Consider the following 18,437-nt stretch of genomic DNA (forward strand, 5'->3'; position numbering starts at 1 on the left):
TCGCATACAAATTTAAATGTTGCTGATTAAAAGTAATTTTCTGATTATTTCGACGGAACATAGAATATGTCGTCGTCTTGGCACTCAGTTGTTACCTGCAATAACCCAAAACTGTTCCTTACGTTTTTTACTGTTACTGGATCGCCATCTGACTGCTACATCGAACTGCGACATGAATATACTTACTTTGTTTTACTATATTCTACTAGATGCTGGTGGGCTGTCATAATACGTGGCTGTATTTATTACCAAAGCTGACCTTATTTCTTAATACCAAAGCTGACGTTATTCTTTTAGTAATTTGACTGAAGTTACAAAATTCATAGCTAAACTTTCTCTTGACAACAATAAAATTTTGCAAAGTTTTACGTTGATGGTTTTTGGGATGTGGGGATGAATGATAATCAGTAATGCAATATAGCTGTCAAAAATTAATTATATTCTGAGTCAAATGATTTTACAAACGTTCAGATGGGACTTACTTTTTTTACAATAATATTACAACTAGCACTGCGCCAACATACCTTCAGTAGCCTTGAGCTTCTAAAAAAAGTAAGATAAATAATTAAATAAATAAAATAATTCAATAATATTAGTTCCTCTTATGATAATAGTTAGTAGATGTCTCTGTACATCTGTTTATAATCTCTTGTTAATCATAGCTGGTGGCTGGCAGGCACACCGCTCCTCTCAACCAATTGCTTCAGATCTGTTACCGACTCGCTTCACATCTCGCTTACTACTGACTTCCTACGAACGCTAAAGTGCGGTCTCTCCCGCCAACAATGCTTTCTGGTGCAGACAATCCCTGCTGCCATTAAAAATTGTATCAATGCGCGGTCTTTCCCTCTCTTTTCTTAAAGTGTATCCATACGCTGTCTCTCCCGCCATTTTAAAAATTATATCAATGTGCGGTCTCTCCTACCAACAATACTTTGGTGCAGACATTCCCTGCTAGTACCAGTATTTCCAACATGACAAATATTAATTATTCCTACTTAATCCTGTTCGTAAAATATAAACATCTTTCATAAATTGTGGTTTCACAATAGACAATAGAAATAAATACGTCTTACAAGTGTTACCTTTTCATTGGTGATTCAATTTTTCTTCTTACTCACCTCCGCGTTGGCAGTCTCATCCCGGAGCTCCGAAAGAGGAATTAATCCGAAATCTTATGTAAATATAGAGACGATACTGAGACTTGTTTCAACTATATACCAACGTGTAGATACACATTATGTGTCTTTATTGCAGTGGCTTCCATTGCCCCTATGACTCTCGTGGCGTTAACCACTGCTGATTCTTTTGCCTTTTAGGGACAATTTACCATCCATAGGGCGAAGGTTGCCCAGGAACTCCGTTCGCTCATCCGCCATCTTCGGCCAGGTCGCTGACAGCATAAGCGTTACTCCTTGTAACGTAAGCCGTCGTCCCCACTGCTGACGGTCTTACATAAAAATTTAACCAGTGGCAGTGTTCGATCCCCGACCACGAATGTTTTGATTACTGGTCAGAGGCGCTATCATCAGTGTAAAATGTCTCCACATAAATGACAATTTCTCCTATTTTCCCATTGTTGTCGTTTCATTCAATGTGCGATTCAATTTCAACCACGAAACCTCTGTCACTGGACGCCATAAAATTCTTTCTAGCCGACAACGTGATAAAATTCTACGCTGGTCTTAGAATTTTCTTGTCACCTCTCTCGATCCAGTCTCTAAAGTTCGTCAACTTTAATAGTTAAGAATCGCTCAGCAAGGAGTTTTTTAGGTCACTATTCCGTTGATTTCCTTAAGATTCTTGCAATGAATCTCAGTCAGGGACCTACTTTCGTACAATTAACCTTATGTGTTCGTTCCATTTTTGGTCTCTTTTGACGGATACTCGAACATAATTTTTCCACCATCAGTTGTGTGAAAGCGGATATCGTTTTCTAGACATTAAGGAATGAACTAAAAATTTGTGTAAGAGCGTGATCTACGTAATATGACTCTGTATTTTCACGTTACAGATGAGCTGCATCCTCGTCACCCATCGCCTTCATCGCGATACCGAATTGCAACCGAGAATGAGGCCGAAAAAGGTAAGCACGCATCAGACGTAAGTTCAGTTTTGAAACAATGTCAAGGTGCTATAAGCTGCTGAGAGTTCACAACTAACGGGTTTCTAGACAATGCCGAAGTGGAGATGTCAATTAATTCCACGTCTTTTTTTTTACTTATTAATGGGAATGGAGGTAACAGATGACGAGGGCCTCAATGTGCCGTCCTGTTATGAATACTGGAGACGCATCCAACACGTTGATAATCTAAGTCAACAGTAAATGATGACCGAGACTGCAACAGTTTGACTGTATAACAACAATCTTCGATCTGACAGGTTTAGATTGCGCCTTTGGGATTATGGGTGGAGGATCGCACTAAATATCTCAGGGGTGTAACAGAAAGGTATTATTCACTTTCTTTCGCCTCGCCCTACACAGTTTTGCGTAGCTGCAGAGGACAGTGTAATACCCATTACACATTTGTGACATAACATAATATGGCTGTGGAAAGTTAGATAAAACTAGAAATCGGCAGAAGTGTAATGCTTGAGGGAAAAGCTATCGAAAGAGTAATACATCTAGATCAGAGAAAATATTGGCTGATGTATATGCTGAGGTGACAAAAGGTCTAGGATAGCGATATGGACATTAAGAGATGGCGTCAGTATCGCGTACACAAGCTATAAAAGAACAACGGGTTTAGGGAGCTGTCAATTGTCCTCAGGTGATTCATGTGAAAAGGTTTCCGACGCGATTGTGGCTGCTCGACGAGTAATAACAGACTTTGAACGCTGAATGGTAGTTGAATCTAGCCCATTGGACATTCAGTTTCATAAATCCTTAGGGAATTCAGTATTACGTGATCGAAAGTTTCAAGAATGAGTCGAGAGTAGCAGATTTGCACATTTCAGGCATTACCGCTCACCATGGACAACGAAGTGGCCGACAACCTTCACTTAACGACCGAGGACAGCGGCGTTTGCGTAAGGTAGTCAGTGCTAAGAGCCAAGCAACACTGTGAGAAAAAACTGTAGAAATCAATGTGGGACGTACGCGCGAACGTAACCATTAGAATTGTATGGCGAACTTAGGCGTTATTGGCCTATGGTGGCATACAACCTAAACAATGCCTTTGCACACAGCACAACGACCCCTCCAGTGCCTCTCCTGGGCCCGTGACCATATCGGTTGGCCCACAGACGACTGGAAAACCGTGGCCTGATCAGATGAGTCCCAATTTCAGTTGGTAAGAGCTGATGGTAGGGTTCGAGTGTGGCGGAGAGTGCACGAGGCCACTAACATAAGTTGTCAACAAGCTACAGTGCAAGCAGATGCTGGCTACGTTTACATGTAATGGAAGGGTTCATCTGGTCCTACGGAACTAATCACTGACTGGAAATGCTTATGCACCTATACAGATATATTTTCCTTACATTCGTGTCCCGAAACGATGACGACATTTTTATGGATGACAATGCACAATCTCACTGGGTCAGTATTGTGGTCTGAAGACCATTCTGGACAGTTACAGCGAATGATTTTGCCATCCATCGAACATTTATGGGACGTAACCGGGAGATCGGTTCATGCACAAAGTCCTGCAATTTTTGCAGTTATGGGTGTAGAGGTTACATGGCTCAGTGTTTCTGTATGCGACTTCCTAAGACTCTTTGGGTCCATGCCACGTCGAGTTTGTGCACTAAGCCGGACAAAAGAAGGTCCGACATGCTATTAAGAGGTGTCCCTCGGCCTTTGTCACTTGTTGATGTGCTGAGGAGGCGTCCTCGTGATCATTATGTAGGTGTCGCAACATGGTGAGGCGAGTCCAAGTGTGGGCGGTCGGACTGCATCACTCATGGCATGTGGATGTCTCTCGGCTGGGAGCAATCGCAGTTTAGTGTGGCCATTAACGGGTCACAAGTATGGCATAGATGGCAGACACTATCCAAATTAATGAGGCAAGCCGTGCCCAGCTTCTAAAAATAATTCTTTCTGTCCCAGATGAAAGTAAATGGCCTACTCCAAGAAGAGTTGCTGAACGCAGCGTTGTCTGCCTGACTTACAGTAACTCACACAAAAAGCTGAAGACACGATGCGTCTGCAGTTCCACTGAGTCCTTAGTTCAGGCATCTATATCCCTAATCTTCTGCGTGGTTGGAGGCTTGCTCTAACATCGTATTTCTTAAGGATCATTGTTATGTTAACAATGGTAGTCCTAATTCGTAGTCCTAATTATGTCAGAAACGGGTAAGCAAGACACTGTCTGGTCACTTCGCTGGAAGATGAAAGGAATGATACTTAATCCAATGTCGCACGATTTATACGAAGTGAATGTGCATTAAATCCGAGAGCTTTATGTTAGTTCAACTGGACAACAAAGACAACGAGGTCTTATTTGGAATGTTTGGCGTTATTAGTGTTTCATGAGGGCTGGGAGACCTTCTCGCGGTACAAAAGATAAATCCACTGTGGTACGTATTACTTCTGCATTAATCTCAAAGTTGTGTTCGACATCTGCTGCTGAGAAGAGTCCAATGCACATAAATAATTGAAAGCATATATCTTAAAAACTTTTCCGTCATATCAAATGGTTCAAATGGCTCCCAGCACTATGGGACTTAACATCTGAGGTCAACAGTCCCCTAGAACTTAGAACTATTTAAACCTAACTAACCTAAGAACATCACACTCATCCATGCCCGAGGCCGGATTCGAACCTGCGACCATACCGGCAGTGCGGTTCCAGATTGAAGGTCCTAAAACCGTTCGGCCACACTGGCCGGCTTTTCCGTCATATCAATGTACTGGAGAACATTCTAGACATCATTAGTAAATGGCAAATCGTAATTTGTCCTCTAAACTGGAAAAGACCCTTTTACGAAGGTAGAAAGCACAAACCCCACTAAAAATAGAACTGTAAGAGTTGTAAGAGCTAGGAAAAGGAGGTTAAAATGCGCTGGAGGGTTTGTAACGATAACGAAGTTGTCGCAACAGTAATCCAGCTGGTACAGTCTGTCGGCCATATTAATCATGTTACGGAGAGTTAACGAAACATGTGGAGTTAAGAAAACATGCAGACCTGTCTAGAAATTTTGTAAATTATATAAGCAAGCAAAGGTGTCACGTTTCTCACTAGGTATAATCATCTAGTTCATTCGAGGGTCATGCTGCGATAAGGAAAAGAAATTAACAGACAAAAATGGAGACTTTAGCCTACTGGAATGATTAGTACCTCATAGAAGTCATTTCTGTTGAACCACTCGAATAGCCGCTAACGATAGCGAGCAAGTTTCGGGATTCAGGGTGGTGCGCCGGTCGAAGATAGAATTGGCACCGCAGATTATCGACGATGCATGTGAGTTTTAGACGGTTTTCCGCTCCCGAATCCGTGAATACTAGGCTTGTACCCCAAGATCCCGTCCTCACAAATGACCTCGATGAGGACGGGACGTTAAACTCCCAATTTACTTTCATTTCTTTCCCAAGTCCCGACTCAGTTACACGATCCATAAACACTTCGAAAAGGTTCTCAGACTGCCACAAGCACAACTGTAGACCCAGACAGATGCGGTACACAATTTCCGTCCCAGAAGGGAATGGGTAGCAACGAAAAGAGTTTTGGGCGTCCCGATACCTCCAACAATGCCAAATCCAGAACAATATGACTACTCCTCGTTATTCTACAGTGTGACAGTTACTGAATTACATGAAGAAAGGTAAATTAGTTACAAGCACTATGGGACTTAACATCTGAGGTCATCAGTCCCCTACAACGTAGAACTACTTAAACCTAACTAACCTAAGAACATCACACACATCCATGCCCGAGGCAGGATTCGAACCTGAAGCGCCTAGAACCGCTCGGCCACGCCGGCCTGCATGTAAGTGTCAATACTCATATTCGTTATTAGGTTATGACATGTTCGTTGGCCTGCCATCATTGGTGATGGTGTGGCACCGACGAATAGCGAAATTCTGCATGACCCGCTGAAGTGTCAGAATATCGATGCTGTCGATGACTCCTGAATGGCTATTTTCAGCTCAGCACTTTGTTTTCTTTGTTTTGGGGTTATTGCTGTACTCCTTGTCTTTAATACAGGCCCACAAGAAGAGTACCATGTGTTCAGGTCCGGGGAATACAGCAACCAATCGAGGCCTATGCAAGTGGCATTTGGGCACCTTAGAGCCAGTATTGGGTTCCTAAAGTGCCCCTCCAGGACTTCAAACACTCTCCTGCTCCGGAGGGGTCGAGCTCCGTATTGCTTAAACCACATCCTATCGAAATAAGGGGAACTTTGGATAATGGGGATGAAGTAATCTTCCAAAACCTTCACGTAGCGTTCAGTAGTCACTATGCCATCAACGGATTTCGCACCGATTATTCCGTGACTGGACAATGCACTCCACACAGTCACCCGTTGAGGGTGAAGAGACATCTCGAACGCGGCATGCGGATTCTCAATCATCCAAATGCCCCAGTCTTGCTTATTGACGAATCCATCCGAATGAAAGTGAGCCATGTCGCTAAACCAAACCATGCCTTAGCATAGTAATTCCCATCATCCGCGCGGTTAATCGTATAGTCTGAACGAGCAAACGCAAACCTTTCAGAAGTTAATAGGATTTTGTCTCATATAGTTCAATAATGGTCACCCTGTAGGATGAATCTCAAAGAGAAAGAAGTTAGATGGGTTGGTACGCACTGAAGCGATATTACTCTGATCACGTGTGTCATGTGTGTTAGTGTGTAATATTGGAAAGATAAAGAAAGGAACATTGGGCTGTAACTTCCCCTCGATATCGAGGTCATTAAAGATGGAGTACAAGCTCTGTTGGTAGTAAGGATGGGGAAGTAAATCGAATGTGCCCTTTAAAAGGAAACATCCCGACATTTCCCTGAAGCGCTGTAGGGAAATCTCGTAATATTTAAGTCTGGATAGCCGCATGCGGGTTAACCGCCGTCGTCTCGGATGGAAGTCCGGTGTGCCAACCACTGCGCCACCCTCGCTCGCTTGGAGAACTAGCGTTCTAGTAGCCTTTCCGACAGTAAAGGCACTTTCTACGAGAATTTTTAGATCGATAAGAATTGTACTGGTATTCGGTTACGTCTCGCCAAATGCTAACCCCCTACAGATATCGCAACCCGGCATTTTCTATACAGAATTGAAAGGCTCAGCACTTGATGAAATGTAAAAAAGCAGCAAGTCTTCCTCGCAATAGGAGATAATAAGTTATTCTGTTCTAGAGTCAAACTTCTCTAAACCGTCACTATTTCCGAGAAGAAATACGCCTGCATTTCCGTGCCTTTAACATTTTAGCACCTACTTCATTTTTAAAATTTTTAGTAAGATTCAAAATCGAAATTTTGTAAATTAATTTATTCCTAAACACAAAGAGATATATTTCGGAATGTTATGTACCCGATGTCACCTGTTATGAAATAAGCCTTGGTAGCTGCGCAGTTTTCTTATACCACCTGAAAGTGCTGTTGTAGGATTTATCCTTAAAATGAATTTTAAGTTTATCAATCGCTAATTTCATCCTGAACAACCTACCTATTAGTCTTTGTACACAGTTTCATAGTACGGACATTTGGGTAACTTCATAGTTATCTCTGCAGAAGTAAAAGTAAATACAGTATAGAGGAAGTGATCATAATTAGCTTCACCCGCAATGAAGAAAAAAAAACAAAGTCACTGGACTAAAGTACAAGACTGAAATTGTACCACACGAAGGCTAGGAGTAGAATGAACAGACTGATTGAAATTACTTGGGCTTTGGACTTATAAAGACTCGATCCAGAATACTGTTCAATTTTTTATATTTCTAATAGTTTATCAACTCCATAGGAATGAATGTTTGCCTTTCTTTGGCACACAATATTGATATTATACACTCCTGGAAAAGGAAAAAAGAACACATTGATACCGGTGTGTCAGACCCACCATACTTGCTCCGGACACTGCGAGAGGGCTGTACAAGCAATGATCACACGCACGGCACAGCGGACACACCAGGAACCGCGGTGTTGGCCGTCGAATGGCGCTAGCTGCGCAGCATCTGTGCACCGCCGCCGTCAGTGTCAGCCAGTTTGCCATGGCATACGGAGCTCCATCGCAGTCTTTAACAGTGGTAGCATGCCGCGACAGCGTGGACGTGAACCGTATGTGTAGTTGACGGACTGTGAGCGAGGGCGTATAGTGGGCATGCGGGAGGCCGGGTGGACGTACCGCCGAATTGGTCAACACGTGGGGCGTGAGGTCTCCACAGTACATCGATGTTGTCGCCAGTGGTCGGCGGAAGGTGCGCGTGCCCGTCGACCTGGGACCGGACCGCAGCGACGCACGGATGCACGCCAAGACCGTAGGATCCTACGCAGTGCCGTAGGGGACCGCACCGCCACTTCCCAGCAAATTAGGGACACTGTTGCTCCTGGGGTATCGGCGAGGACCATTCGCAACCGTCTCCATGAAGCTGGGCTACGGTCCCGCACACCGTTAGGCTGTCTTCCGCTCACGTCCCAACATCGTGCAGCCCGCCTCCAGTGGTGTCGCGACAGGCGTGAATGGAGCGACGAATGGAGACGTGTCGTCTTCAGCGATGAGAGTCGCTTCTGCCTTGGTGCCAATGATGGTCGTGTGCGTGTTTGGCGCCGTGCAGGTGAGCGCCACAATCAGGACTGCATACGACCGAGGCACACAGGGCCAACACCCGGCATCATGGTGTGGGGAGCGATCTCCTACACTGGCCGTAAACCTCTGGTGATCGTCGAGGGGACACTGAATAGTGCACGGTACATCCAAACCGTCATCGAACCCATCGTTCTACCATTCCTAGACCGGCAAAGGAACTTGCCGTTCCAACAGGACAATGCACGTCCGCATGTATCCCGTGCCACCCAACGTGCTCTAGAAGGTGTAAGTCAACTACCATGGCCAGCAAGATCTCCGGATCTCTACCCCATTGAACATGTTTGGGACTGGATGAAGCGTCGTCTCACGCGGTCTGCACGTCCAGCACGAACGCTGGTCCAACTGAGGCGCCAGGTGGAAATGGCATGGCAAACTGTTCCACAAGACTACATCCAGCATCTCTACGATCGTCTCCATGGGAGAATAGCAGCCTGCATTGCTGCGAAAGGTGGATATACACTGTACTAGTGGCGACATTGTGCATGCTCTGTTGCCTGTGTCTATGTGCCTGTGGTTCTGTCAGTGTGATCATGTGATGTATCTGACCCCAGGAATGTGTCAATAAAGTTTCCCCTTCCTGGGACAATGAATTCACGGTGTTCTTATTTCAGTTTCCAGGAGTGTATTTTGTTTACATATTATTTGGTATGAGCGGCAGCTAATGAAGCAAGTAGCATAAACATGTGCCTATGCAACGCGAATCCCAGATTTAAGAACATTGAATCCATTCAGGATCGTTAAAATTTAATTATTCAAAATGTAGTAATTTTTAATTAGGGCCTTGTGCTCATTAATACGAGTGTCAATTAATTCAGAAAAAGAAGCCAATCGAATGTATGTCAAAACATCCCGGAAATTTACTGTGGTTTGGCTATAATTGGCACTGAATGTTTGAACCATGTGAAATCTTTAAACTACAATAGCTCCTGCACTATTTAAGTCTGGTTTCGCCTATTAGCTCATAAGATTTTCCCTATGGCCCGATGTACGAAATTTTATAAGTTCAATAAATGTTGATTACCACCATTTCTGATGAAACTAATTAGCTCGTCGCAATCAGAACAATAAGCTTCATGACCTGAGTAACAAATTTTTGAGGAGGGAATTTCTTCCTAACATGTTGAGTAGTTGCGTACTATGCGCTTGATGCAGGAAATTTAAAATCAGAACATTGAAAAGAAAGTTAGCATAAATTTCATATATACCGTAATACTTGAAACAGGAATGCATATAAAGTAAGATAGCGGGAAATAATCTGCTTTGTAAAATGATCCTGCTGATCCATCCTTAGATGCACCGATTTCAATTTGTTCCAATATGATCATATCGTCTTCCCTCCTATTTACGCATAGTTTAGTAAATAACAGAATCATGGATTTATAAAATTACTGATCTTCCTACTACCATATCACTCATGTCCTAGTTACGTATTTAGTAGCAACTACCTGAGTTAGTTTTTTGCTCTAAGCTTCATTTACATTCAGTTGGAAGTGCTATAAAGTACTGGAAAATGAGTGACTACACCTCTGAAATCAGTTCATCACAAAATATTGCACTTCCGTTATAAAGAATGCACAGATTATTGTAGCATTTACACACTGTTGGAAAATTTTAATCTGCAGAGTTGTTAGTACCCAAGAATCAAATATAAACAACAATGCTAATCTGACACGTGTAATTTGACCAGTTTAAATATGCATTTTCCGCAAATTTCCACATCCGTTTACACTGCTGTCCGGTGAGTGTTTAAAGAAATTTGCACTTTAATATGGAATCCATAGTATTATGCCTAAGGGCGACGTTTTATCTGATGACGATATGCCGCCGTCCGGTGTGGCCGATTGGCTATAGGCACTTCAGTCTGGAACTGCCTGACCGCAACGGTCGCAGGTTCGAATCCTGCCTCGGGCGTGGATGTGTCTGATGTCCTTAGGTTAGTTAGGTTAAAGTAGATCTACGTTCTAGGGGGGGGGGGGGGGGGGGGGCATGAGCTCAGATATTAAGTCCCATAGTGCTCAGATACATTTGAACCATTTGAAGATATGCAAACGACATTTCTCTAATTCTCTATACTTATGACCGAATCACATTTTTATATAATGTTCCATTTGAGACATAAGAAGTTTTGTCAAAAAATAAAACGCCTACAGCCATCCTTATGATTTTATTTATTACGTTGCAACTAGTTACGACACTTCAGTGTGCCATCTTCAGCCTGTAGTTGATGCTTGACGGGTTGATACGATCCCTGTATATACAGCATCAGTGGTCATTATAACTGGATATGCAAATAATCTAAAAATTTAGATGTCAACACTGTAACCACAAACTGCAGTTGGCAGTTGATGGTTGGAACAAAATAAATGAAATCATAAAGACGGCTGTAGGCGTTTTATTTTCTGACGATAGAAATGGCCATCGTCCCTAGAACTCCCGTCAAAAGTATGGACATACAGAAAGAAGAAGTTTCATTTGATTTAATGTCCAGGCTGTTGAAAAAAGTGTTTAGTGTTCAATTACAATGATTTTCTGTTCATCCCCAAAAAACCGCAGTATTCGTATTACAGAAGCCAAAATATAGATATTTATAGACCACACGACATGTAATAGAAAAGATTGTGTCCTGATTTGGACCATATGGGGAAGCTTATGTCACATAAAGAAGTAGTGAAATCCACTAGGTGAAACAGTAGGTCGAGCGCCACTGAGTCAAAGTAGTTTTGTTACATTACTCACTATTGCAACTGCAGACGAGTTGCGTTGTAATGTAGGGGTTTTTCCCTCTTTTCAGCGTAAATTGAACCATTCATTTACATCTACATCTACATCATACTCCGCAAGCCATCTAATGGTATGTAGTGGAAGGTACTTTTGGTACCACTATCTGATTCCTCCAAACCTGCTCCACAAGCGAATAGTCCATGGGAAGAATGATTGTCGGGAAGCCTCTGTATTGGCTCTAATTTCTCGAATTTTCTCCTCGTGGTCAATACACGAGATGTATGTGGGGGGGAATTAATATGTAGTCTGACTTTTTCTGAAAAGTGCTTTCCCGAAATTTCAATAGTAAATCTCTCCGAGATGCGCAACGTCTCTCTTGTAACATCTGCCAGTGGAGTTTATTTAGCATCTCCGAAACGCTCATTCGCCAGCTAAACGAATCCGTGACGAAACGCGCCGCTCTTCGTTGGATCTACTCACTCTCCCCTATCAGTTCTACCTCATATGGATCCCAGATAGAATAACAATACTCAAGAATTGGGCGAACAAGTGCCTTATAAGCCACTTCTTTCATGAAGGTATTACATTTCCTTAAGATTCTTCCGTTGAATCTGAGTCTTCTGTCTGCTTTACCCCCTATATGTTTTATATGGTCATTTTACTAAACGTCACTGGATAGCTAAACCTAGATATTTTACGGCAGACTCTGTCTCCATATCTTTGTCATCAGTAGTGTAGCTGTACAGTACTGTATTTCTTTTCCTAATCATGCACAATACGTTACATTTATTTACGTTCAGGGTCGACTGCCAGAGACTGCACTATTCATCAGACCTCTGCAGGTCGTTCTGCAAATTCTTACTATCTTCTGGCGTTGCTACTTCGGTATAAACAACAGCATCATCTGCGAATAGCCTTAAAAAGAATCCCACGCTTGCTACTCTATCATTTATATATATTGTGAATAGCAGCGGTCCCATCACACTTCACTGTGGAACTCCATAATTCAGCAACAGATTGACGTCAACGATATAGGTCTAGAAGTTTGTGGATCTGTCTTACGGCCTTTCTTAAAAACGGGAAACACCTGTGCTTTTTTCCAGTCGGTGGTACCTTTAGTTTCTCAAACGATCTACGATGAATTACTGTTAGAAGGGAAGCAAGGTCTTTCGCATAAACTTAACAGAATCTTGTGGTTCTGAAGCCTTTCCACTATTAAAAGATTGTAGATGCTTTTCAATTCCGCGGTGGGTTATCTCAATATCTGCCATTTAGACGTTCGCACGACGGTTGAAGGGAGAGACAATGTTACGATCTAACGCGGTGGTACAACTTAGGAAGACCGAATTAAGTATTTCGGCCTTGCACTTCCGTTTCGGTGCCGGTGTGGTCGCTGAGAGAATGAATACATGATGTTGACCCACTTACTGATATTTACATAAGAGCAAAATCCGTTACGGGTTTTAATCAGGTCGGTTGTCAACGTCTTACTTTTGAAATCATTGAACGTTTCTCTCATTGCTCTCCTTAGCTCATTTTCGCTTCGTTCAGCTTTTGTTCGTCAGCCACGTTTTTACTTCTCGTGAATCTGAGATGAAGTGCTCTTTGTATACGTAGTGCTTTTCTAACACGGCTATTAAACCATGGTGGATCTTTCACATCCCTTTAAACCTTACTAAAAACATACTTGTCTATGGTACATTGAACGATGACTTTGAATTCTTTTCCATTTGTTCTCCACATCTTCGTCCTCATCACAGAATATTTGAAGCTGACTACTGAGATATTCTGAAATTTGTATCTTGTCACCCTTGCTGAGCAAATATGTCTTCCTACCTTTCTTAACATTCTTTGTAGGACCCGTCGTCATAGATGCTGTCACAGCCTTATGATCCCTCCCTTACGTTAACTGATTCGATAAATTCAGGTCTGTTTGTGACCAGGAGGCCCAAGACGTTACTTTCACTAGTTTGTTCTCTATATGCTTAAGGAAATTTTCGGACAAGACATCCAGAATAATACCACACGATTCGCTGTCTCTGGCACCAGTTTTGATGGCATAACACTCCCAATCTATACCTGGCAAGTGGAAATCCCCCCTGTTACAACGGTATGATCAGGTTGGTTCAAATGGCTCTGAGCACTATGGGACTTAACATCTGAGGTCATCAGTCCCCTAGAACTTAGAACTACTTAAACCTAATTACCTTAAGGACATCACACACATCAATGCCCGAGGCAGGATTCGAACCTGCGACCTTAGTGGTCTCACGGTTCCTGACTGAAGCGCCTAGAACCGCTCGTCGGTTACACATGCCGGCAGGTATGATCAGGAAAATTACTAATGGTACTCAGCGAGCACTGACTGAAGCACACTACGACTACAGATCCTGACCTAGGAGGTCTCGGCCATATCCCACTGTGAGTGAAATAGATATAAGACCTCAGATAGAGCTACTGAGTTTGAAAATATACCAAAGGAGAATAAAATAAGTTGGTGTGCAGACTTCTCACTGAACTCTGAGACCGCAAGCTATTAAACAGAAGTAATCTTCTCTACAAGGAAAATTTACACTAGGAAGCCGCGCTACACAAGGATGTTCATAAGAGACATGCAAAAACAAAAATTGCCATTAATTTTCTAACCACTAGTCTACACAGTAAAATACACTCCTGGAAATTTAAATAAGAACACCGTGAATTCATTGTCAGGGGAAGGGGAAACTTTATTGACACATTCCTGGGGTCAGATACATCACATGATCACACTGACAGAACCACAGGCCCATAGACACAGGCAACAGAGCATGCACAATGTCGCCCCTAGTACAGTGTGTATCCACCTTTCGCAGCAATGCAGGCTGCTATTCTCCCATGGAGACGATCGTAGAGATGCTGGATGTAGTCCTGTGGAACGGCTTGCCATGCCATTTCCATCTGGCCCCTCAGTTGGACCAGCGTTCGTGCTGGACGTGCAGACCGCGTGAGACGACGCTTCATCCAGTCCCAAACATGCTCAATGGGGGACAGATCCGGAGATCTTGCTGGCCAGGGTAGTTGACTTACACCATCTAGAGCACGTTGGGTGGCACGGGATACATGCGGACGTGCATTGTCCTGTTGGAACAGCAAGTTCCCTTGCCGGTCTAGGAATGGTAGAACGATGGGTTCGATGACGGTTTGGATGTACCGTGCACTATTCAGTGTCCCATCGACGATCACCAGAGGTGTACGGCCATTGTAGGAGATCGCTCCCCACACCATGATGCCGGGTGTTGGCCCTGTGTGCCTCGGTTGTATGCAGTCCTGATTGTGGCGCTCACCTGCACGGCGCCAAACACGCATACGACCATCATTGGCACCAAGGCAGAAACGACTCTCATCGCTGAAGACGACACGTCTCCATACGTCCCTCCATTCACGCCTATCGCGACACCACTGGAGGCGGGCTGCACGATTTTGGGGCGTGAGCGGAAGAGACGGCCTAACGGTGTGCGGGACCTTAGCCCAGCTTCATGGAGACGGTTGCGAATGGTCCTCGCCGATACCCCAGGAGCAACAGTGTCAATAATTTGCTGGGAAGTGGCGGTGCGGTCCCCTACGGCACTGTGTAGGATCCTACGGTCTTAGCGTGCATCCGTGCGTCGCTGCGGTCCGGTCCCATGTCGACGGGCACGTGCAGCTTCCGCCGACCACTGGCGACAACATCGATGTACTGTGGAGACCTCACGCCCCACGTGTTGAGCAATTCGGCGGTACGTCCACCCGGTCTCCCGCATGCCCACTATACGCCCTCGCTCAAAGTCCGTCAACTGCACATACGGTTCACGTCCACGCTACGAGTGTTAAAGACTGCGATGGAGCTCCGTATGCCATGGCAAACTGGCTGACACTGACGGCGGCGGTGCACAAATGCTGCGCAGCTAGCGCCATTCGACGGCCAACACCGTGGTTCCTGGTGTGTCCGCTGTGCCGTGCGTGTTATCATTGCTTGTACAGCCCTCTCGCAGTGTCCGGAGCAAGTATGGTGGGTCTGACACACCGGTGTCAATGTGTTCTTTTTTTCCATTTCCAGGAGTGTACACACATTCAGTTCACTTCTTTGCAAAAGCACGCGAACGAAAAACAAAGACTAAGTTAATTTACAGTTTATCACACAAGTGCTGCTGCTGCTCTGCTCTGCGTCATCTCGGCTCGGCGGCTGCCGCTACACTGAAATAATGAGACGACTGTAAATTTCGGTATTACTGTCTTCCAGATGCGGCCTACTGGCACGAGCAAGCGCAAGCGACGCTTTTAGACACACTGCGCCAGCAGCGGCTTATGGGGCACGCCAAGAACGTCATCATGTTCCTGGGCGACGGCATGTCCATCCCCACCATGACTGCGGCGAGGATCCTGCTGGGACAGCGCTCCAATACTACAGGAGAACAGGCGCAGCTCAGCTTCGAGAAATTTCCGTATACCGGACTGTCAAAGGTGAACAGGGCCAAGTAACGGAGCGCAGTCAGTTACCACTTAATTCATATCGGCAGTACACTGCGTGATGAAGATCACTTGCTTTTGTGCCAAATCACATGTGAAATTTCTGGTAATGGACTCTGGCAACGGTTAAGAAACAGATAGTCTTTTTTACAGGGTTTTAACTATTTGGCTTCTTTTGTTTAATCGCATCCAAGGGCTATAGAAAATAACTGCATTTTCTGATACAATTATTTCAGAGCTATTAATACAAATATTACCATCTACGTTCATGGACGCATAGTGTTTCTACCTCACGTCACATGAGGATCGTCCAGTACTGTCGAACACGATCGTTGTGTTGGTCGAGGTGTTATGGTGTGGAGAAATATTAGGTTGGATGGGCACAGCGGACCCATTGCTTCACGTTACAGTGACACCGTATTCCTTTGCCTTGTGCTCCTTTCCAGGCGTGCATTCGGCCCTGATTTCATTTTCATGGAAGACACTGCGTGACCGCATCGAACTGCGCAGGTGGAGTACGTCTTGGAACGAGAGGATACGGAGCAAATTGACTTGTCTGCTTTCTCCCGATCTAAATCCTATTGAGCACCTGCTGAACGCGTTGGGGTCCAAATGGTCCTGAGCACTATAGGACTTAACTTTTGAGTTCATCAGTTCCCTAGAACTTAGAATTACTTAAACCTAACTAACCAAAGGACGTCACACACATTCATGCCCGGGGCAGGATTCGAACCTGCGACAATAGCGGTCACGCTGTTCCAGAGTTAATCACCTAGAACCGCTCGGCCACTCCGGCTGGCACGCGTTGCGGAAGGTACTGCGGTACGCCTACTTGTATCAGTGACCATCCATCAGGTGTCAAGAGCGCTGGTGAAGGAATGCTCAGCCTTGCCACAACAACTCCTTACCAACCTTGTGGCCAGCATGAGATCACGTTCCCGACAATTGCTGCGTAGAGTGGGACGAAATGAAATGTCAATTATCCAAGGATTAATTCAAATTACTGAGGAATGTGATAACGAAAGGAGTAATACTGACTCCCATAGTTCCAGTGAGACTCTCACAAGACGTGACTCTAAATCATTGATGAGAAAAGTAAATATATCTGTACAAACGATTAACCAGGATTAACAGTGCTACAGGTTGCTCAGAAGTGGTTTATATACCTTGCGGAAACGAAATGCGAGGGAAGATAACCGAAAAATGACGAGACAGGATTGTTACGAGTCTGAGAAAATTACGACCATCGGATAAATGATACGGCGTAGACGAATATCGTCAGTAATTTTGGATAAATAAAAGTGTGCACGATATCATATGGGGCATATAAATGGCAAGACCATTTGGAAAATCTGTACAGTAAGAAACAGCAGTTCAGAATTTTGATACAGCAGAGGAGGACACTGTCGCAAAATAAATACGTGTTGCACTATTTCACAACAGAAAAATGAAACGGATAATAATTGTTAATTCTCGTGTTGGACGTAATACAGAGGTTGGGCATAAATATACAAACACGGCGACAGGATAACACAACACAGCAATGGAGAGAAGTCTTCCGAAGTAAGAGGATTTCAGGTGTGCCGCAGGAGAGTGTCGTAGGGCCGAGACCATGTGGACAACATCGGAAGTTCTCTGAGGCTTTTTGCGGATGATGCTGTAGTATATCGAGAGGTTATGGCAATGGAAAATTGTACCGAAATGCAGGAGGATCTGCAACGAATTGACACATGGTGCAGGGAATGGCAATTTAATCCCAATGTAGACAAATGTAATGTGCTGCGAAAGATCCTTTATCATTTAGCTACAATATAGCAGGTCAGCAACAGGAAGTAATTAATTCCATAAACTATCTGGGGGTAGGCACTAGGACCGATTCAAAATGGAATGGCCATATAAAATTAATCATCGGTAAAGCAGATGCCAGTCTGAGATTGATTGGAAGAATCCTAAGTATATGCAGTCCGAAAAGAAACGAAGTAGGTTGCAGCATACTTGTTCGCCCACTGCTTGGCTAATGCTCACCAGTGTGGGATCCGTACCAGATACGGTTGATAGAAGATATAGAGAAGATCCAACGGAGAGCAGCGCGCTTCTTTACAGGATCAATTAGTAATCTCGAGAGCGTTACGGAGATGATAAACTCCAGTGGAAGACTCTGCAAGAGAGACGCTTAGTAGCTCGGTACGGATTTTTGTTGAAGTTTCGAGAACATGCCTTCACCGAGGAGTCAAAAAGTATATTGCTCCATCCTACGTATATCTCGTGAAGAGACCATGAGGATAAAATCAGAGAGATCAGAGCCCACACAGAGGCATACCGAGCATCTTTCTTTCCAAGAACAATACGACACGGGAATAGAAGTGAGAACCGATAAAGGTACTCAAGGTACCTTCCACCACACGCCGTAAGGTAGCTTGCGGAGTATGGATGAAGATGTAGACAAGAGCATGCATGAACATAAATTCAGATGCTAGCCAGGCCTGCCATTC

The 18,437-nt window shown here is 44.2% G+C and overlaps 1 protein-coding gene across 1 annotated transcript in view; it reads left to right on the plus strand.

The window, feature by feature from the left end:
* The window catches only part of LOC126354983 (membrane-bound alkaline phosphatase-like), a 151,358-nt gene that overhangs the window by 38,249 nt on the left and 94,672 nt on the right, over positions 1–18,437 (plus strand). Inside the window, exons 2-3 of the mRNA XM_050005069.1 lie at positions 2,015–2,086; positions 15,719–15,939. Of these exons, the coding sequence (XP_049861026.1) occupies positions 2,015–2,086; positions 15,719–15,939 (293 nt within the window). The remainder of the gene's footprint in view (positions 1–2,014; positions 2,087–15,718; positions 15,940–18,437) is intronic.

This window comes from Schistocerca gregaria, chromosome 3 (assembly GCF_023897955.1).
Source record: "Schistocerca gregaria isolate iqSchGreg1 chromosome 3, iqSchGreg1.2, whole genome shotgun sequence".
In the NCBI taxonomy this organism is placed as follows: domain Eukaryota; kingdom Metazoa; phylum Arthropoda; class Insecta; order Orthoptera; family Acrididae; genus Schistocerca; species Schistocerca gregaria.